The sequence below is a fragment of the Camelus ferus genome, chromosome 12, assembly GCF_009834535.1.
Source record: "Camelus ferus isolate YT-003-E chromosome 12, BCGSAC_Cfer_1.0, whole genome shotgun sequence".
Classification (NCBI taxonomy): Eukaryota; Metazoa; Chordata; class Mammalia; order Artiodactyla; family Camelidae; genus Camelus; species Camelus ferus.
In genome coordinates this window covers 6,475,853-6,497,827 of record NC_045707.1, presented here as the reverse complement: position 1 = coordinate 6,497,827, position 21,975 = coordinate 6,475,853, and the positions used below count along the sequence as shown (strand labels likewise).

General features: G+C 44.5%; 1 protein-coding gene across 2 annotated transcripts in view; it reads right to left on the bottom strand.

The window, feature by feature from the left end:
- Nucleotides 1–21,975, bottom strand: part of SREBF2 (sterol regulatory element binding transcription factor 2) — a 54,735-nt gene that overhangs the window by 27,350 nt on the left and 5,410 nt on the right. For both annotated transcript variants that reach the window (XM_032492333.1, XM_032492332.1), the window contains exons 2-5: nt 4,523–4,969; nt 3,314–3,495; nt 2,489–2,635; nt 823–1,044 (exon numbers count right to left, since the gene is read on the bottom strand). In XM_032492333.1, the coding sequence (XP_032348224.1) occupies nt 823–1,044; nt 2,489–2,635; nt 3,314–3,495; nt 4,523–4,969 (998 nt within the window). The remainder of the gene's footprint in view (nt 1–822; nt 1,045–2,488; nt 2,636–3,313; nt 3,496–4,522; nt 4,970–21,975) is intronic.

Below are 21,975 nucleotides of genomic sequence, written 5' to 3'. Positions count from 1 at the left end.
GAGCTCAGGTTCTGGAATAAGAGGTGCTGGGTTCAGATGTTGACTCTCCCACTAAATAGCCATACAAAAGTCACTCAACATCTCTGAAGTCACTTTCCTCCTTCATGAAACAGGGATAATGATAGTACATGAGTCACAGGCTTGCCATGAGGGTTAACGTGTAAAGAGCTTAGCCTCTGGCCCAGTGCACAGTAACAGTGAATACTAGGTATTATTCCTACTTCCTGTGATAATCCTAGCATCAAAACAAACTTTAAGGAAAACAAATGGCAAACAAAAAACCAGAGCATTGTTGGATGGTTATCTTATGTAAAGGTATATCAGCACCTTTCAGATTTAAATAGGCTACAAGGCAAATTAGAATTTCTTTCAATACAGAGGTAAAGATAAACAGATAACAGATGTAAAAAATCCCCTATGTGCCAAAGCCAAAAGATACATTCATTGAAACACCAAAAATACATGAAAAACCAATTTCCTCTATTTGCTCTTGGTCAAAGACTCAATCTCCACTTTTTCTCCTCCCTAAAAGGTTAAAATATCATTAGCCATCCCTGAATACAATTAAACATTTGCCAAAAAAGTCCTTGGTCACCATAACTGCAAAGCAGAGTCAAAGGTCCAGGCAGGCCACTCCTTGCCAACTCCCAGCAGTTAATATTTTATAATCTTGGAATTTCAAAACACCAAGATGCTTTAATAAGAAAGCACCTCTAACTATTCTTGCCTTCACTCAGCTTGGTCCTGGATCTTCCTAAACTCCTGCAGCAAAGACAGAGGGGAGATGACGGGGCAGGAAACACCATTCTGTGTGGTGCCTACCTTGGCATCTGTTCCCATGACCAGGTCCTTCAACTCGATGATTTTGTCATTGATGGAGGAACGATACCGCTTCTCAATGATGTTGTGTGTCGTCCGCCTTTCTCCTTCTTTGGGGGGCTCGAGCTGCTTGACTCCCCCGGGTACTTGCTTAATGGGCACCTTCTCTTGCCCCATCATCACAGGCATCGTGGTCAGAATGGTCCCACTGCTGCCCACCAGGGTCTAGAACAGACGCAGGGCAGAACGACCACTTGGTCAGCCTGAGTAAAGCAACCTCACAACGTGAACCTGCTGGCCCTGGCCATGTGGTGTCACCTGAAAACTGTGCGGTCTGACACGCTTCCTAGGTTAATGAAGTCCAGAAGCCTGAGGAGCTACGGTACTTCAGGAACTAGGCCCCTTCCAGAATCACTGTTGATTAATCCTGTGCCACAACAGCATTAATGTGGACAATACGCTAACCTTGATGCAGCGATGCCAGAAGCATGTCGAATGATTTCTGCTTTGCTGTCAAACCCTTAACCACCTCCGAGCCGGCACACAGTGCACCCTGTCACTCTGGTCCCAGGGAAAACTCTCTCCTGGTGCATGATACATTTTTTTCCTCTCACATGATGGTGAAGTAACTTACTGCATTTCCTTTGGCCATCAAGAAGCTCCAGGGCAGAACTGACCATCAGAGCCATTTTATTAAATAAACAGACCAACTACAGAGGCTTTCCCCCTGCCTTCCTCTCAAATCTGCTTTCCTTTCTTTTTCTCTTTTTCTCTTTCTACTAATTTTAGTTTTATTTTTATTTTCTTCAATAAGTAGCCTCAATATCCAAATGGCTAATGAATAAGCTTCTCAACTTCATTAGTCATCAAGAAATAATTCACACATAGTAAAAAGCACATGTTTTAAGTGTACGGCTTGATGGAATCGTTACGTACGTATACTGTGTGTAACCAAGATAACCCAGACGAAGACACAGACCATGTCTACCCCCTTAGAAAGTCCCCTTGTGCCCCTCCCCGCTCTTTGTAATCACTGCTCTGACTTCTGTCACCGTCTTCTTGAACTTCGTAGGAATGACATCACTGGCATGAGCTCTTTTGAGACAGGCATCTTTTGCTCAACATACTATTTTTGCGGTTCATACAGTTGTATGTAGCAATAGTTCTTTTTGGATGGATATTTGGGTTGTTTCCAGTTCTTGGCTTTAATGAACAATGCTTGCTTTTGAATTTTGATCCTTTTTTCCACCAGACTCTCTTGCCACAAGATGCTGACAGTGGCTGAGATCCTACAACTGAAGTATGGGTGCCTTCCATGTCCCCACCTTGGAGCCCCTCCCTGCCTGGGGGGCCGAGGGTCCTTCAGAAGCTAACCCTCCATCAGCAGAACCCAAGAGGCAGATGGTCCTGTGTGAAGCTGCTGCCCAGAAGCTGGGGCTCCTCTGCTGCTCCCCTCTTCCCCTCACAAACCCGCATTCTCCCATATAACAGCACATCAGAGCTGGTAATTCTCAAGGGGAAAAAACTAAGAAGGGGTGATTTTGTAATTTGACTGACACATTGCATAGAGCTTTCGTGTCTATTCAGCGTCTGGAAGCTCTGTTAATGTCTGAGGCCGAATATCCCCAAGAAAGGAGGAGGAGGTTGGGGCGCGGGAAGCAGCTCCTACCGGTACTTGAAGGGCGGCTGTCTGGATGGGGGTGGTGAGGGCAGTGAGGGCTGGGTTCTGGACTGCAGCCATGACAGGGCTGCCATCTGTCTTCAGTGTGGTCAAAACAAGGGAATCTGTCTTGATGATCTGAGGCTGGACCAGGACCTGGATAGAAAAGGAAGAATGGGAAAAGGAAGGTAGCATTATTTTCTATTTTGCATTACTTCTAACTGCATAGACCCTTCAAGAAAGAATTACAAAAGATTCATCAAACTGAGAATATAGCATAATTACTGGGTTGAGGGGGACAAAGAGTACAGCTAAAGGGGGCTCTGGGTTGTAAGGTTGAAAGGCTTGGAGCAGAGCAGTGCCAGTGGCCTAGCAGGGGCCAAGCAGGCATGGCTTGGGGTGGAGGGCGGAGGGGAGAGAGATCTGATTTTGGACAAACTTAGGAATGCCAGGAATATGGCTGAGAAGCAAAAATGATAAACCTGTCTTTTTTTTTTTAAAGATAAATTACTTCATTAGTTAGAAATACAGCCCACTACAATACATGATTTTAAAACATTTTGGTACATTTCCTTCCAGTTTTATACCCATTATATGTGTAAATGAGCCAATACACTGGCATTTACTGAGTTAATGTGAGTGCCAGTGTCCCTCTACAGATGTGATTTCTGCCAGGTGTCTATACGCAATGCCTCGTAAGGTCCAGGCACCCTACCTGCCCTACAAGCTGCTCCCTTACACCCCGCTGGTCCTTCTTAGTATGCAGACATCTCCAACCAAAAACCAGCCAACAGCCCCAACCAGAGCCTCCCTGAATCCTTGTCGGCCACCTACCGGGACCTGCTGCACCTGGGGCGCGGCAACTGTCTGCACCGTGGCCGGGGCGAGCGTCTGCAGTGTGCCATTGGCCGTCTGCGTCAGCACCCGCTGGGCCTGCACCGTCTGCACCTGCTGCTGGATGGTGACCGGCTGCACCTGGGAGGATGTCACTAGGCTTTGGACCTGAGGCTGAAGGACTTGGGAGAAGAGGAGAAAAAAAGTCACGTGGATGAGGAATGCCTTCTGTCACTGTAGCTGGAGCAATAACCAAGGATGGAGTGCCTCATAACGATCCCAGCCCCCCATCTGCTGCTGCAGAAGACGTGCACGGCCATTTACAAGCTAGGCTGGATGACAAGAGCATCCCATAAGGGCTGCATCAACTTCTGAGGGGACAAGTACAAATTATTTTAATACTCTGGGTGCTGGGGTGGAGGTGAGGGAAGCTAATCAGCAAATGACTACAACCAGCAAGGGAGTTAATGGAGGGCAGAACAAACAACACCCTGGGGCTTCATCTCCTCCCATGAAGCCAATGGAATGTGTACTTTGAGATGACTGTCTCAGCTTTTTGCTGTCACCTCCCCCAGCCCCTGAACACTTGAAGCCCACTGAAGTACCATCAGATCCTCTGAAATTAGTAGAGCAATACTGATCCCACCCAAGGCTCCCCATAGTCAGAGGGAAATCTGATGAAAAGGTGCCGGGACACGGCACAACACAGAAAGTCCCTCATTCACTCAGCCCTCACCGAGGGTCTGCTGTGAGGCCTGCTACTCGGAGACTTGGCACCTGTGTTAAAAGGCGCCTTCTTTTCCATAGTGGATGCTCAGGAGGTGTTTGCTGGATGAACAGTTCTCAACCTACACATGCTGAGATCTGCCTGGTGCCTGGATAAGTTTCAAGACTAATTTTATTCAAGTTTCCACCTCTAGTTACCAGGACAGCCCTGTGTCCACTGTGCTTGTTGGATTCTTTGACCAAGTGTTCTTGAAGCAGCCACAACAGATATGAAGGTAATGTGTTAAGGCTGAATGTGAACGGTTCCTACACCACCGAACTTACGGCCAGGTGCTGAAACCTGCTTCATACAGGACCAGATGGATAGATTCTGTCATCCCCAAAGAGGACAGAACTATTTACAGTCTACCTTGGAAGTGTCTGCAAATTGGCGCATAAACTTTTGAACTAACCAATCACTATCAGATCTGAGTTCTGAGTCACCTTGAAAGCTGGTAGCAGCATTCTGGTATATCAAAGGCTGCTGGATGATCCTCGTCTGGGGGGCGGTGCTGAACGTCGGGGTGATCATTACTGTCTGCTGCTGCAGCTGAGCCTGGGGCTGGGGCTGCGGCTGCGGCTGGGGGCGGGGCTGAAGAACGGGAGTCGCCCTTGGTGGAGTGGGAACCGTGGTCGGGGGGACCTTGACTTGTAGGGCTGGGGTCGGGGGGGTGGCGGCCGAGGGAGAGAAGGAAGGTAAGGGGGCTTGGCTGAAGGGTCGCTGCACTGAGGGGTCCCCAGCTCCAGCTCCGGCTCCACCACCACTGCTCCCGCCATTGCTGCTGCCGCTGGTGCCACCACCGCTGCCGCCACCAGGGAAGGAGTTGCACAGCTGCTCTGAGAACAAGTCGGGGAACTCTCCCACTTGATTGCTGACAAACTGCAGCATCTCTGTGAACACATGGAAAGGGTAATTTTAACTGCCATCCAAAATATCTATTAACTTTCAAATTTGCCTAAGAAACTGAGGCATGAAAATCCAATGGTTTTTCCAAGACCACAGCAGAAATGGGTCACCTCTCTTCTCGTGCAGGGAATCAACTGGGCCAAGAAGTCTAACCATGTAAGAGTGTGACAGAACTTCATCTGTCTGATGTTCTTCTCTCCCTCCACCTCCAAGCCACCTTTCTACCCACCTTCCTGATGGTCTGTATCAGACCTAACAGGAGCTACCTCTGTGCTACGTGAGTGTTGCTTTTGGAGAGGACTGTTGGTCCCATTCTACAGTTGGGGACCTGGGGCAGAAAGTGGGTAGTCGCTGCCCTGAGTCTTGGGAGCTCTGTAGCCTTGCACTGTGAGGCCACCTCCAGTCTCAGTGCTGTTCCCGGTAGCAGAGCAGGAGTCACGTGGGTCTGGCTGCAAAGCTGTGCCAGACCCTAACTCTCCTCGCCATGGGCAGCCTTCCCTCCTCACCACAGGCAGGTTCTGGGCCTTCTCTTCAAGACGAGCATATCCCTGGGCACTGTTGGTGCCCTCAGGAGCACTCAGGGATGACAAAGTTGATGACCTCGGAATCATGGAACTTTCAGGGTGGAATGAATGGAAAGATCACATGTGAAGTCCAGGACAGGGAAATCACTTGGCCAAAGTCACACAGCACCTCAGGGCACAGCGGGATCAGAAACAGTTCTCTGAACTGCAGCTTCACGGCCTTCTGTTGAACCTCAGTGCATTCACTGTCAGAGGTCAAGGCAGAACAACCTGGGCCCTGGACTCCCCTGGCTGTGCCCCCTCCCTTTGGGCAAGAAGTCTCTGGGGCCAAAGGGATGTGTCCACCTGGAGGCCATGTTCCCTTCCAGATCATGCTCCAAGTACCTGTCCAAAGGCCTTCAAGCCTACTTCCAGGGCCTCTTCCCCTGATTCATCCTCCCAAAGATTTACTGCACCTAATCCACAATGAACAACTCACTTCTCATGCCCTCTTCCTCCCCAGAGGGCTGGTCCCCATAAGGAGTCTGGGGCCTCAACTCTGTCCCAGGTAATTTTACAATTCTCTACCCTGTCCACATTCTCTCCCCCTTTCCTCTCCAATAAACTCCCAAGAAGCTACTGCTTGTTCCTAAACTGTGGCATGCTCCTCTCAGAACACTGAAGGCCACAGGATGCTCTGATTTGGTCACCAAAAAGAAAAAAAACAAACAAAACCCCCAAACACTATCTCCATTCATTCTCCAAGCCTCTACCAGCAAGTCATTCCTACATCTCCAGCATCATGAGGGGTGGGGGGGTGGGGGCAATCTGGGATATGAAGTCTTACATTAGGCAAGCAGAAAGCTAGTGCTTTCTGCAGGATAACCAGAGCTTAGCAGCTCAGCACGTTCAGTGTTTAGTCAGTTCAACGTACCGGCAAAACAGCATCTCACTAGATTAAATGACTATACAGTGGCATTACTTACCAACACCTCGACACTCTGCTCTGTCCTCACTCAGTCTGTTGTGTGTGGGAGGGAGAAATGGGCAGAATGCCACAGATATTGTAACTCGTACCAACCAATTCCAATTTCTTGTGCATGATTAAACTAAGAGCTATCCTCAAACTCAGCACAAAATTTAAACAAAACAAAATTTAGTGCTGACACATTCCAAGAACAACACAAGATTATAAAACACTTTAAGAAAGTGATTAAGAGAAACCCAATAATTTGTCGAGCTTTCCAGAACTCCCATAAAATCCCGACTCTGGGGAATCAACAACAGAGAACTGCTTTGTGAGCCAAAAGAACATTACTCCCTGGTTGATTGTTCTAATCCATGGAAAGCAAAGAAGAGCAAAAGACAAAAGAGACCTGGTAGATGGACAAAGGCTTTGGCACAATGTGGGTCTCAAAGGGCCCATCTGACCAGATGTGTGAAGGCTTGCAAGTCACTTCTCTTTACACCCAGGTTCTCACAAGTGGCTGCCCTGAAAAGACTCACTTGGCTTCTTTGTTGTGAGGATTAATAAGATAATTCACGCAAAGCGCTTGGTGAGGGGCCGACCCTCAAAAAGGTCCCTCTTAGCGGTGCTTCTAGGGCATCCCTACACGGGCACTTGGCTCCACTTGTCTGTCAAGTGCTCTCCAAAACCTTTTGTGGGGGAAGATATGGGCTGGCTGGTGAAGTAGCCTGAAGAGGTCACGAAGCAGGTTAAGTGTGTTGTATGTAGGCAGATGGATTGCGACTGCTTAAGTTAAAAAAAAATCCTTTTCAACCCACACATGATGAGCTCCAGTGGTGCTATCTCCAGCCACGCAGATGGCACCGGGCTGAGCGGCTCGGAGGGGCTGTTAAGACTGAGCATTTGAAGGAAGAAGTAAGGAAGAGGTTCTAGGAGCCACAGCTCCAGCAGAGCGCACAGAGCCCTGGGTCCCCATCTGGCCCGCAGTGACAAGGTGTGCAGAGGCCTGCTGAACAGAGGCGCGGGAGGCCGCCCCAGGCGCGGTTCCGCTCCGCACATGCCAGCTCTACCCCGTGGGAACCCTAGTGTGTCTGTGCCTCCCCCGCTCTGATTGCTCAGCGCTGTGATCACACAGGCTCTCATCTCTGCAGACAGCCAGGAAGCCTGGAAAAGGGAGGCCTGGGAGGAGGCATAGTCTTTATGGAGCTTTGAAAATGAAGTTCTGGTTCCTGCGTGATGAGCGGCGGCCCTCAGAGCGCAAGGCCAGACACAGGCCTCCTTGGAGCTGGGCTGGCAGCCCCAGGCCTGCAGACCCCAGCTCACCTGGGAGGGGTGCCCCTGTCAGTTACCACCCCACCCCTCCCACCCCTCCTACCCCTCCTATCCCCCTCCAGCCACACTCCTGTGCTTAGCTGATTCTTAAACTAAGGCTGGGACAAAGAAAATAAATCAGGGTCTTTAAAAGCAGGTAACCAAAATTAGAGGCTCTGGCCCCTGTCACCTGTGCCTGACAGTCCCAAGCTTCATCCAGAGACCCCAAGTTCACATGCACTTTACAGAGCTTATGACCTGGAAATAACACAAGTCACTGTCTGGCTCAGTCTACTGGCATCTACTTGAGAATGAGGCAATTTGAAATCTGGTCAGATTAATTATGGTCAGGAATAAAGAATCTGAAGCCCCAGTTGGGGTAACATTGCCTCCAAACTGTAGTCAAAAACTCTTTCTTGGGTGTTTGTTACATATAGCCCTGTTAGGTGCTAGAAGAACTATTTCACAAAGGTCATTTATTCTTACATTTTCTATTTATTATGGACCTTGTGTTAGACAATGTTTTGAAATATTTTCTTTTTTAAATCATAAAAGTAACATTCACTACAGAGAAATCTAGAAAAAAGTTATATGAAAAAACAAAAAATAAAAACCATCCAGCAATTCCACAGTCCTGAGACCTCTCCTGTCAATGTTCTGATGTGCGTCTTTACAGACTTCTTCTACCTGGCTTGCTGCAAACACAAGCTTGCACATGTATGCAAATTGTTTTACCAAAATGGGATCATGCTGAAGATACTATCCTGTCTTTGCTCCCTTTGCTTAATAAAACATGAAGAGTATCTAGGGTCAACCATCATGGATATAACATCACTCTTTTGGGGAGTCCCACGTGTTACACTATGTTGTACTGTGTCGTAATAATGCACTAGAACTTAACCACTTGGTGATGGTGGGTAAGTGTTTTCAACTCGTCAGCATTATTAACAACTCTGACAAAAATCTTGTACAAGAATCTTTTCCCACTTACCTGATTACTTTCTTAGGATAAATTTCTAGAAATTAGGTGGCTGGGTCAAAGGACAGGTATGTGTATTTTGGAAAGGTTGTAACAATCTATGCTCCTGCCAGTGTTCCCCCACATTTATTCCTGTCCATTTGATGGTAGGAAAAAATGACTTCTAATTGTTCTGACTTACATGAGTGAGTAGTAAATGAGGTGGAACACCACCCCTCCCCATTTTATTGGCCATTTGTATTCCTTCTTTGTAAACTGCCTGCTTTTGACCTTTGTTCATTTTTCTATTGGGCATTGTCTCTTTTTACTGATTTGAAAAACTTTCATATATTATGGATACTTGCTCTTTCTTATATATTTGCAAATATTTGCCCCACTTTTTTTGTTGTTGTTCAGGAAAAAGAATGACATAATCATTGTGAATTACCCTGTCCTTGCCTTGTAACTTGGGGAAAGTTTTACCTCTCTGAGCCAGTTTTCTAATCTATAAAATGCGGCTATCAATCATACCTAACTTGTCATGTTCTTGAGAGATAATTCACATAGAATCTACGGCATGGTGCAAGGCACTCGTATTAGCTAGTACATGTTTTATATAGTGGGTTTTACAAGTTAGTTTTGCTTTGATTTTTTTTTTAATTCAAATTTGTTCCAATACATTGGACATATCAGGGAACAATATGCACATAACATGAATTTTGTGCTTATTTATGTGTGAAAGAAACACTAAAAAATGCAGAAAACCCTACCCAGCTCAAATGAGCCACACAGGAAAACAAAACAAAAAAATGCACACACCTCAAACATCCACCAGCTCCGTCAGGTCACGTGCATGTGTTATGAATTATAACCACATCTGGGATCTGAAATTCCCATCTGACTTCAGATAACCCTCCTTCTATCACTTCACAGTAACTGACAAGCCGAATCCTTCCCATGCCCACTTCCACAAGCAAACCTCAGATCTTTTAAAAGGTAGGGTGCTATATTTATTATAGAATTTATGTATTACTTAGCCACTTAACATCTGCAAAACTATGCTATTTTTAGGTTTCTATCTGACATTTACTTTTAGAGTTTAATTTTTATTATAATTATTTTTATTGGGGTATAGTTGATTTACAATATATTAGTTTCAGGTGTACAATTAGTAATTCAAAATTTTTATAGATTATACTCCATTTAAAGTTATTAAGTATCAGTTATATTCCCTGTGCTGTACAATGTATCTTTGTAGCTTATTTATTGTACACATGGTAGTCTGTACGTCCCTATCTTTTTTCAGAATATCTATTTATTTTTTCTCTTGTCTTTTTTTCTCTTATCTGTGAAGTTTTTGAGCGTTGTGACCCTAACCCCATTTTCCCCATAAGCCCTGTGGTTTTTATTGCATAATTTTGCACAGGGCAGTGATTTTTAGGAATGTGTATGTTGCATAATTTTAATACTGCGTAGTAAAATTACATGGTTTCCGTTCCTCATCCACAAGATTATAAGAATGCTGACCTAAACATTCTTCACTTACTTTTGTTCATTTCATCTTTGACATTAGATCTGCCCAACAAACATAAGAACACAGAAGCATGGTGTGTAATGTGTACAGATCGTTGGGAATGAGATGGACCACAACGAGTCAGGGGGAGGGGAGTAAACACAAAGTCTAGTCCTCAAAAAGTATCCTTCTTGAGCAACAACTATTCTGCTTTCAAGATGATGATTCTATCTTCCCTCCTAGGATATTTCTTTCTAATAATTAAAAAAAAATCTTAAAATTAAAAAAAAATCAAAAGTAGACTTGTATGAAACTTAACGATCAATGGTGAGACAACTTTCCACTTTTCCACCATTTTGCTATTTGTGATCATCACTGCTTTCTCAGCATTTAAAAGTTATTACCATTCAAGTCACCAGAGGAGACGTTAAGGAGCTGGGCTGTCAACCACACCCTTCAACATAGAAACCCTGGAATGAAAGCAATAACATAAGGCACAAAAGGGACAGTTGTAACACTGGTGCCTAAAATCGCTCCACTCAAATACCAGCAGGCTCCTTCATTTGGTAAGAAGCTCAGAGCACATGGACAGCATTATGTACTTTGAGGAGATTCTGGGTCACCGTCCTGGGGAAAGGGAGTCTGGAGGAGGTGCCAAAATGACACAGTATGGCAAACTAGTGACTCAGGCATCCTATATTTTAAGCAAGGGATGAGTGAACTCTTTTTACTAGCAAAGAAACCACAAAGGAAAACTGGGTGGGGAGGTGGGAATTCTCAAATGCTTGTGTTTCATAACACATACAAATGTGTCATATATTCCTTTGCACATATCAAGTATTACATAATAAAATAAAACATTTGAAAATTAAGAGAAAAACAAAACACACAGGAAAGCCAAGTCATTCTCAAATGGTCTCTAGTCTGCTTGGTCGGGCTCTCTCCCCACCTGCCCAGGTTGGGTATCAGAGGCAGCCCCAGAGGGCCCCAGATCAGCTGGCCAGTCCTGGCTTCGTTACCCGAAAACTGGGTTCACTTTTTGTTGGGTGTCCAGCCACAAGATACAACCAAGCCAGAGTAGGATACAGAAGGATTTATTATTACTTGCAGCAAGTAAGGATCTTTCCCAAAGTAATCTCTTCCTGAACAGCAAAATTTGGGGAGTTTTAAGCTAAAGGTACGTGCCTATTCATGAGGGGGCTTGAGCAGAGGAGAATTCAGCATAGAACTGGGGCAAGGGTCCTTAGTTCCAGCAGAACTCGAAGATCTACTATTATGTATATCCCTTGAGGAGGCACTAGGGCTCTGCTTTATCACTGCAATACTGTTTGCCTTTTCTCTGTACTTGCATTCCTCTGTTCCCTCAAGATCATTAATTACTAAGACCTGATCAAGGGCAAGCATTGCAGTCAGGCTTAGATCACAAAATGGCTTAGGCCAAAATGGCTTCTCATGTCAAGAAGGCCACTCCTGGTTCTATTTCTTAGGGACCCCCTGACTTATCTGCTTACAGCTTCTCTGATCCAACACGCAGGGGACCTGAGCCAGCTCTTGTGTTGCAATCAGGAGAGTGATCTTCAGCACTACCTTCAATTGCTCATTCTTCCGCTTCCCTCTGCCATGAGTTCACTATGAATTTCTGGCAGGTCTCCTTCCAGTATCACAGTTAACTCTTTGCTCTACGTCCACACCCTGCCTTGATTTCAACTGCAGCCTCCAACCCAGTGACAATCGTCTTCTTTGAGTACCTTGTTGGTCTAACAGACTTTCAAAGCAAATCAAATTTCTTAAACACCAGCTTCATAGTTTCCTACCAATTGCTCCCTCCTACTCCAAGGGATTTCACTTCTCACTCACCTTAGCTCATCATCCACCCGGAAAAGTACCCACCACCTGCCTTTGGGGGTGGGGAAGGTGATCTTGCCTCACCCTTTCTGCTCGTTACCACCCTCTTCCTTAATTGCACAATTCCATTTCAAAACGACTTATAATTACTTTCACCAAGGACTCTTTTCCACCTCAGATCCAGCCATCTTTTAGCTCTTGAACCCAACTGTGATAATTATTTGCTAAAAAAAAAAACCCAAAATTTGAAAATAAGGAGTAAAAAGTACTGTGTCTCTTTAAAGTCATACCAGAGCACTCTCTAACTTGCCTACCTCAAGGTCATCTGATGCTCTACGGAAACATAAACTTATTTGACTTCATATTTACTACGGATTAGTGCACATTCTATAAAATTTGATGTTCATCTGTAGAAAATTAACAAGTTGCAAATGATTTCTGTCTGGTGAAAAAGATAATTTGAAAGCTTTGTTTTTATTGCCCTGTAGGACATTAACCAGTTATGCATCTAAATTTGCAATGTTATTCCTTTTCTACCACGTAAGTATCAGTTTCTTGCACCCTCCTTGGATCTAGCTTTGTTATCCTGCTGGTTTTCTCAATAATGTTAATAAATCTTTGACATGTGCTAATGATATATTAATATAAAAGTATGTTTTTAACTTTAAAATTTTTTATTTTGCCACATTACATACAGTAAGATTTTTTTTTAATGCTTTTCTTATATCTTGTGTTCTACAAGTGCATAGACAAAATCTTCCACTCCCAGGTACCACAACAGGCATAAAGCACTCTGGCTGTTAGAAAAACTGGCATCGATTCACTGAGATGCCCTCAAATGCAACTTTCATGCAATCTATGGAAACATGCTTTCTGAACCAAAACTGGAAGGGACACCACTTCACTATGGGACAAATATTTTCAAAAGTTGGGTTATCCTGGAAAATCTAGACAAATCTATGCAATTTCTACAGAGCTTCCACTTTTGGTGAAGCAGGTAAGTAAATGCAAAAGGTTTTAAATGTGTTGAACATCCACTGTGTGCCAGCCCACAGAGATGACAAAACACCCCTTCACCTCAAGAAGTTAGTGAAAGTGACACAATATGGCTGTGGTGATTGTCACAGCAGACAAGGAGGACACAGGGGACCTCCTCTGTGACTCCAGCAGGTCAAGCACCTTCCTGATGAAGCTGGACTGAAGGCTGATCAGGATGCAAGGTGCATTCCAGGCCCAGGGAATCTCTTAAGCCAAGGCTTGGAGGCCTGGAGCTGCATGGCAGGTGGCTGAAGCAAATGGGTCACTGGAGGCCACCAGGCGAGCACGTAGTCAGAACAAAATCACAAGTTCTGCAGCTCATGGTAATGAACTTGGTCTTTCTCCTTTAAAGAAGGAAAAGCCATAGAAAGTTGTCCAGCTATAGGATGGGGAGCCCCGCAGCTCAGCAGTTGCTCACCCTAGTTTGTACAGGGGGCTGCTGGCCTCCCCCAAGGGTCCCAAACATCATGAGCTCATTAAGAATCATTCTGAGCATATAAAAACAAACAACCCAATCAAATTGGACAAAAAACTTAAATAGACCTTTCTTCAAGGAAGACATACAGATGGCCAATAGGCACATGAAAAGATGCTCAACATCACTTACCATTACCAGAGAAATGCAAATCAAAACTACAGTGAGGTACCTCACACCAGTCAGAATGGCCATCATTAAAAAATCCACAAATGATAAATGCTGGAGAGGGTGTGGAGAAAAGGGAACCCTTCTACACTGTTGGGAATGTAATTTGGTGCAGCCACTATGGAAAACAGTATGGAGGTTCCTTAAAAAACTAAAGATAGAGTTACTGTATAATCTAGCAACACCACTCCTGGGCATATATCTGGAGGGAACTATAATTTGAAAAGATACATGCACCCCTATGTTCATAGCAGCACTATATACAATAGCCAAGACATGGAGCAACCTAAATGTCCACCGAGATGACTGGATAAAGAAGATGTAGGGTGTGTGTGTGTGTGTGTGTATACATGTATACACACATACCATGGAATACTACTCAGCCATAAAAAAAGAATGAAATAATGCCATTTACAGCAACATGGATGGACCTAGAGATTAAGTGAAGTCAAATTAAGGTAAATATCATATGATATCACTTATATGTAGAATCTAAAAAAATTATACAAATGAACATATTTGCAAACTAGAAATAGACTCACATAGACATAGAAAACAAACTTATGGTTACCAAAGGGGAAAGGAGGGAAGGATAAATTAGGAGTTTGGGATTAACATATATACACTACTATATATAAAACGGATAAACAACAAGGACCTACTGTATAGCACAGGAAACTATATTCAACATCTTGTAATAACGTATAATGGAAAAGAATCTGAAAAAGAATATATATATATATGCATTTATAACTAAATCACTTTGCTATATACCTGAAACTAACAACACTGTAAATCAACTATACTTCAATTTAAAAAAAAAGAAATCATTCCAAGCAAAAACTTAGGGCTAAATTCTGACTTGAGAGAACATCAAAATAGCTGAAACAAAAACTTCTTCAACTGATGAAGAGATTCTTCTGAAAACTGATTACAGAAAAGTCCTGGTTATGTATGAGACTCTAAAAAATCATCAACACTAGGAAACAGGCCATCTCTTAGGGACTGTGTGAGGGAAGTGTGGCGAAGAATCATATTAAAGGAGAAAAGCAGAATCTCAAAAAGTTACACCAAGAACTAACTGGAAGGCCAAACAGAATGAGGATTCTCAACTTAAAATTAAAAAAAAAAAAAGAGAGAGAACTGGCTGTGGAACCAGCAAGGCCAGGCTGTGAATCTAGTAACATAATTGCTGTGTTGCCTTTGGAAAGTTAATTAATCTCACTGAGACTCAGATTTTTTACTTATAAATACGGGAATAATCCAAACTCTGATGGACATATATTAATATATAGGAATATGTCCAGCACATAATAAAATGTATTTGATATTTGATTCTTTCATAGTTTTTTTTTTAACATAACTTGAAAAAGAGATCTCTCCAGGTTGGATTCCAATTTAACCTTTGAACAGAAGCCAACAGTCATACTATTGATGTTTAAAAGCAAAAACAGCTCAGTGACAAAGCTAATAAACGTATTTTCTAATTAGAAATCATATTTATATTTTATTTAAATGTACAGAGATGGTTATGACTGAAATTAAATCCATTTCATATTGATTCTATGCGGACAACATAATGGTAACTACTAACACCTACTTAGTACTTTACATAAGCCCAGGCTAGTATTATTATCCTACTTTATAAGAGAGGAAAATACGGTTCAGAAAATTACTTGCCCAAGCCCCCCACATAAGCTACAAAGTGGCTGAGCTGAGATTTGAATTTATATCTGTATTTAGTTTCTGAGTCTCTCCTCCATGCACACTATTTCCCCTACAAAACAAACACTGCTTGGATTTTACATTTACTCTCATCACAACTTGGAGGAAAGATGCAAGACAGATCTCCAGTGACAGAAAAGTGAGGAGAACCTAGGTGTGTGTGGAGGGGGCACTTACGTAATCCATCTCATTACCTCCGATATTAAGTTCAATGCTAATGGAAGAAGATTCATCTCAGGGTAACATGCATGAAACTCACTCATGGGGGAGTAGGGGAGAGAGATTTTTGCCTGGCTGTATTTCACAAGTATAACTTCCTCTCAAATTATTAAATTATTCTCCAAATGAGAACTTGTGCCTTGAAAAGATGCTCCTTTCTAAAACAGCATCTCTCTTTTTTCAAGTAAAGACAAACCAAAACAGACACATCCCTTAGGACGTGCATTCAACAAACAGCCGAGCCTACTGTGTGCCAGATACAGAACTGAACACCTTCAAAAGGCACATGTTCTGGCAGAGAAACCCTGTGCAAACACCTGCCAGGGCCAGGTGCTGAATGTTAGGATGAAAAAAGGTGCACGATGCAAGAGGAACTTGTTGGAATATGTTGCTTAAAAAGCTTTTGTTGTTGATTTTTACTGCAATTTCTCTCAAGTGTGTGTATGAGTATATGTGTGTATATAGACAGAATTTAAATGTGATTTTTTTTAAGCTGGAAAAGAGCTCATTAGCGTTGTCACCCATTGTTTCTGCTTTTAATACCTTGTTAGCACATCCACACTCGAATCACCCTGTGAGTGCTAATTCAAGCACTCTTTTGAATGAGTTAATATGTGCACAGCACTTAGAACAATGCCTGGCACAGAAGTGCTTTAAAGTGGTGGCGGTGGTGACTGTTACACAGGAAGAAACAAGTCCAAGTCCAAAGAGGGGGTGACCTGCACGCAGTCTTAGGCAGGTGAGTCCGTGAGCAGCAGACTGAGGTAGGAGTCCCCTCCACCCCCACCCTGGCCCCGTGCTCTTTTCGAAGCACCCTGCTCCAGAAGTCACCCCAACAACCACACTGGGGGGGCTTCCTCACCTCACAGTGACTGAGCTCTAGAACGCTGCCACACCTAGAGCCCCACCCCACATCCACCCTGCACTCCAGCTGGAACTCAGACCTCCAGTCCTTACCCAATACTAAAGTAGAGGAACCAGATCTGTTGTCACCCCCATGTTTAGAAGGCTGTCCATCTTACTCTATTTATTACTTTGAAATGCTTGCTCTTAGAAAGAGGTCAAGAATAGACTTTGAGAACAATTAAGAAAAAAGCCAATTAATAGTAGTAATAATAAAAATAGTACAGTATTGTAAACATTTACTGAGCTTTTACTACGTGTCAACAATTACGTTAAGCACTTTGCAGCGAATTCATCATTTAATCGCCACAACACTTTGAGCTGGGTGTCATTATCACCTCTACCTCACATATAAGGAAAATGAGGCACAGAGAGGTTAAGTAACTTATCCAACAACGCCCAGTCAGCAGGTGGTGGAGCTAGGATTTAAATTCAAGCTCTGAGCCACCACACTGTACAGATGCTTTGTTTCTATTATTGCATTGATGTCACCAAACAGAGCCTGGCATTAGGCAGATGCTCAGTAAGAGCCTTGTTCTCAAATGAGAGGGAACATGCCCAGCTCAGGAAGGGAAGGTGTGTCATCCCAGGGGCTCCTGTATCTCCCTGTTCCTGCCCTGCATCACACTGTTCTCTCCCTCCCCTGGAACAAGAGACTACAAGTGGAGCAACACACAGAGAGTAAGTCTCCAAGGATTGCTCCTGCACAATTCTGCTCTGTGATTCGAGAGCCTCAAGCTGCACAACACCAGGTGACTGAGTGTTGACAAGTCAGGCACAAGCCACCTCACCCCAACGGTCCTCCTCCTGGGGGCAGTCTCTAGAGCAGGGACCTCAACCTTTTTCAATCCTTAAGGCATCCAGGCAAAACTGAAAGATCCCAAAGGCCCAGCAACCTCCCCTTCCATTCATTACCACACCCTAAATCTCTCTAAGACTATGGACAAAAATAATACTTGCAAAGCCAGTCATTAAACCATGCTACAAACAGCCACCCAGCATATGCACACGCTGTGTACCGTGGTGCCGGAAGCTGCAGGACCCTGAGTGCCCTGCACAGGACCCAGCATAGAGCAAGGGCTCCAAAGTGATGGTTCTCTTCCCACCTCCCACCTCCCAGGGAAGACAGAGAAGCCCAGCCAACTCCATAAACTGTGACAAGGGAGAGAACAGACAAGTGCCTCACAAAGAAAGGGCTGTCAGAAGGCAGAGAAAGGACTGCTCCATTCTGGCAGGCAGTGAAAACTGAGCCTAGAAGGAGGAGAGTTTTATGAGTTAGAAGAAGGATGGGTATTGCAGGCAAAGGAGGCAGTCTAAGCAAAGCCAGGGCACCAGGAAATGTCCTGTAGTCACTGCAGTGGAGAGCACGGAGAACAGAGTGGCGAGACGGAGCCGCTTAGAGTTAAGTTGTGAAAGGCCTTATTGGCACCACACCGCCATGGCCTGGAAAACTTAGTGGACATCTGCCACTTTGGTTTTGTCTATCATCATTCGACCGACCCGCCCATCAGCACCCTGATCTTCCTTTTGGTGAACTCCCACCGGGTGGTCTTGGCGGTAAGGCTTCCTGCCAGTCAGCTCTGATGAATGCATGCTCCCACAAGGAACGTGACTCTTGCAGGAATGACCCCAGGAAGCAGGGACAAGGCAGAGATCACCTCCTGAACAGATCGCTCTGGGTTACCCTCAGCTGAGCTCTGCTGCTGAGCCTCTCTTGGCTCTGGCCCATTTTCCAAGTCTGGCTCTCCAGCTTTTCTGATCAGTCTGTGCACCATCCTTTCAACAACCTCCTTTTCTGTTCAAGCTAGCCAGGGTCAGTTTCTGCTGCTTATCACCAAACTCCTGACTGATACAGAACACACTGAAGCAGGAGAGAGACTTGATCAAAATTGTGTCTGAGAAAGATAACAAATAAGTTATCAAGAGTGTAGCCTGCAAATTACCCCTACAGCTGAGCACAGTGGGCAAGGCTTTCAAAACAGCTGTTCGCCCAGCCTGGACACCAATTCTGCCTCCCGCAGTAGTTAGGTGCCCCTCCTAGACTCTATTTCCACATTTGGATCTTTGGGGGTGTACCCTGGTGGACTCTGAGGTACAGTCAAGCTCCAGAACCTCTGTCCTACACTGTACTCTGCCCAGTGACTCATGTATTCCCAGAACAGGCCAAATTATTTCCAACTTTGGTTCAATTCTATTAAAATGAATACCTTGCCTTTCTAAATTCTCCTTTCTAACATTCTGTTCACTCACCCTTCACAACTCAGCTCAGAAGCCATGAGAATATTCCTGCTTGCCTTCCGTAGTGCTCCAAAAACTTGGAGTTTGTTCCTCTGTTGTATTCTGCTTTGTATTCTGCCTGCTTGCTTAGATGGCAGCTCCCTGAAGCTTGAGGCTGTTTCATTCATCTCTAATACCCTGGAGTCTAGCACTGTGCTGAGAATACACTTGATACTCACTCCCGCTGAACCGGAATGAACACATTTTAAAAATTAAATTAAAAATTGAAGAAACAACTTCTGACCAGAACAGGGGCTCCTAGACAGGCTTCCCGAGTCAGAGCATCTCCCACCTCATTCCCACAGGGTGGGGAAGAGTGCGGGAGCCGATGTTAGGGGCCCAAGTTCAACTCTCGACACCACTTTATCAGCATGGGAAACCTCAGGCAAACCATTTTTTTCTCTATGTCTCCATGTTTCCATCTGCAAAATGGGAATAAAAATCAAGCACCTACCCCACAGCACTGTTAGGAAGACAGTGTTATCAGAAGGACCTGTACAAATCTAAGGCCTCACAGGAATGTTCACACTTAGAAGCATTACCTCCACTTGTTGCTATGGATGGTGAGGGCCTGAGAGAAGCAGATGCTGGTTTAATAAGGCAGTTCCATATCTGGTTCAGCAGCCAGAATTTCATCACTTTTCCAAACTAAACCCCGAACCCAACAGACCAGTTCCACGGGACCAGACGCAGAAGCCAGATTACAAGATTCATTTAGACATGTATTCATTAGCAATTCCAAAGGCCAGAGAGATGCAGAAAGAGCTGTTTTCCAGTTTCCAAGCCCTTCAATGGTTTAGGATTAGTTTCTAAACAGAGGTTCCCCAGAGAGCCTTACTCTGTGGCCCAGGCTCTGGGATCCTGCTACTCTTTAAAAAATTCCATCATGTCAACAAAGTTTAACCCTTGAGTCTTGTGGTCCCAAAATGGAACACTTTACCCTGTACTCTGTGACTAATCCTTTGTGTCCCGCCCCCCCCATACCTACAAAAGCCCTTTCAAAAGGAGAAAATAAACATTCTAAAACTGTATTCTAAAAAAGGCCCCTTGGTCCTAAGAGTCAACTTGCAACTTGTAGTTCCTCATTTATTCTCAGATAGCCAAGGAGAATGTTATCATGTTTCAGCTCCCTCAAATCTTACAGCACTTGTGGTGTAGACATCCCCCAGCCCCACCTTGCAGCAGAAACTAAGGCTCAGAGAAGTGCTGTAGGACCCAGGGGAAACCGCTTTAAGTGCTCAGCCTGGAGCAGATCCTTTTTGATAAACACATGTGGACTGAGCAGAGGATCCTGGTTCTCTCTAGCCTCAGCCCACCACCCCACCTGGTGTTCACAACCCTGAAGACCGCTTACATCAGACAGGGATTTGGCATGAGGTAGAGGAAAAGTACATGGGTTTTGGAGCTGGACTCGTATGGTTTGAGGTCACCATTCTATGACTTACTAGTTGTGTGGCCTGGGCCTCAGTTTCTTCATCTGTAACATTTCGTGGAATTGGAGAAAGAATTAAAAGCAAAAGCGAATGATGAGACAATGTAGGTAAAGGACCACAAACACATGAGGGCGGGAACCCTGCTTACCCTGCTCATGCTGTACCCAGAGCCCAGCCCAAAACAGGCCCTCCATCAGGGTCTCAACTGCAGGTCTAACCTGACACGGTGCTGGGCACATAGCAGGGGCTGCCAACAGTGTGATTTCAAAACCTCCAGTGGTCTCAAGTACAGAAAAGTCAAATGAGGAAGTGGGAGGCCAGGACAGAGGGGTCTGTCTACGTGCAACGCTGGGGGGCTGCGGTGGCGCCAGCTCTAAGCTGGCAGACATGTGGCAGAGACGGGCAGAATAAAAGGACTAGAGTTCCAGACTCTGGCTGGGAGCTGGGGGGACAGACCCTCTCCTCCACACTGGTGAGGGAGCAACTGCCACATCCACTGGGGACAGCAGTTTGACTGGATCTGTTACAACTGCAAATGCACAATGAGCCAGAAGAGAATGTTAGTTCCTGCCCCTTTCTTTTATGTTTTCTCTCATTTGATTCTTGCAGCATTGACAGTGGAGATACCACATCCCCACTCTGACCCAGCAACCCCACTTCTGGGCATTCTGCACAGGTGTGAAATGAGGAATTTACAAAGCTATTTACCACAGCATGCTTTTAATAATAAGACTGGAAATACCGTCAAATGTCCATCAAAAAGGGAGTGAATGAATGAATTAGAGCATCCACGCAATGAAAAAACATGCAGCAGTGAGAAAGGGGGCTGGAGAGCTCTCTGACGTACACTGTTAGTGAAAAAAAGGGTAAGCTGCAGAAGAACAAAGCTGACAGCATGCTAGCTATTTGCGAAAAATAAAATGAACAGCAAAGGTGAAAATCATACTTGTTATTTCCTTCTATTTGCATTAAGTAAGTTTTGAAGGAGGTGAAAGAAATGAAAAAATGAATAACTTGGAGATTGTGGGCCCTAAGCAGATAGTGACAGGGCTGGGGCAAGACATTTCACATCTTTTTATATTTCTCATTCTTCATATGAATGTGTTACATTTTTGAAAAAATTAAAATATTTTCCAAGTGGTCCCAATCACCACAGTAATTTTTTGTTTTTCTGGCAGGAGGATGTAATTAGGTTTTATTTATTTATTTATTTTTAGAGGAGGTACCGGGGATTGAACCCAGGACCTCGTGCTTGCTAAGCATGCACTCGACCGCTTGAGCTATACCCTCCCCCGCCTTACAGTAATTTATAGCACAGGAAAAGTCTTAAAAATGAAAGGCTATAGTTGGCAGTGTGTAAAAGCTGTCACCCAGCTGTTCACTTGAAGAGTCCTCTTTGGGAAACAATGTACCAATGAACTAACTCCAAAATGACTTGCTCATCCGAGTTCAGGGCAACAGTACTTATGCTAATGAAAAACTGCAAATGATGCAAATGTTCCACAGGGAGGTGGATAGGTGTTTCCCTCCGCAGACGGATTACACTGGATTACATGGCAATTCCTCCTCCACTTTCAACATACAGCAGTCTGTAAGTGAAGATGTAACAATCTGTGTGCGCATTAATAAAGTTCAGACAAGAATCCAGCAGGAGA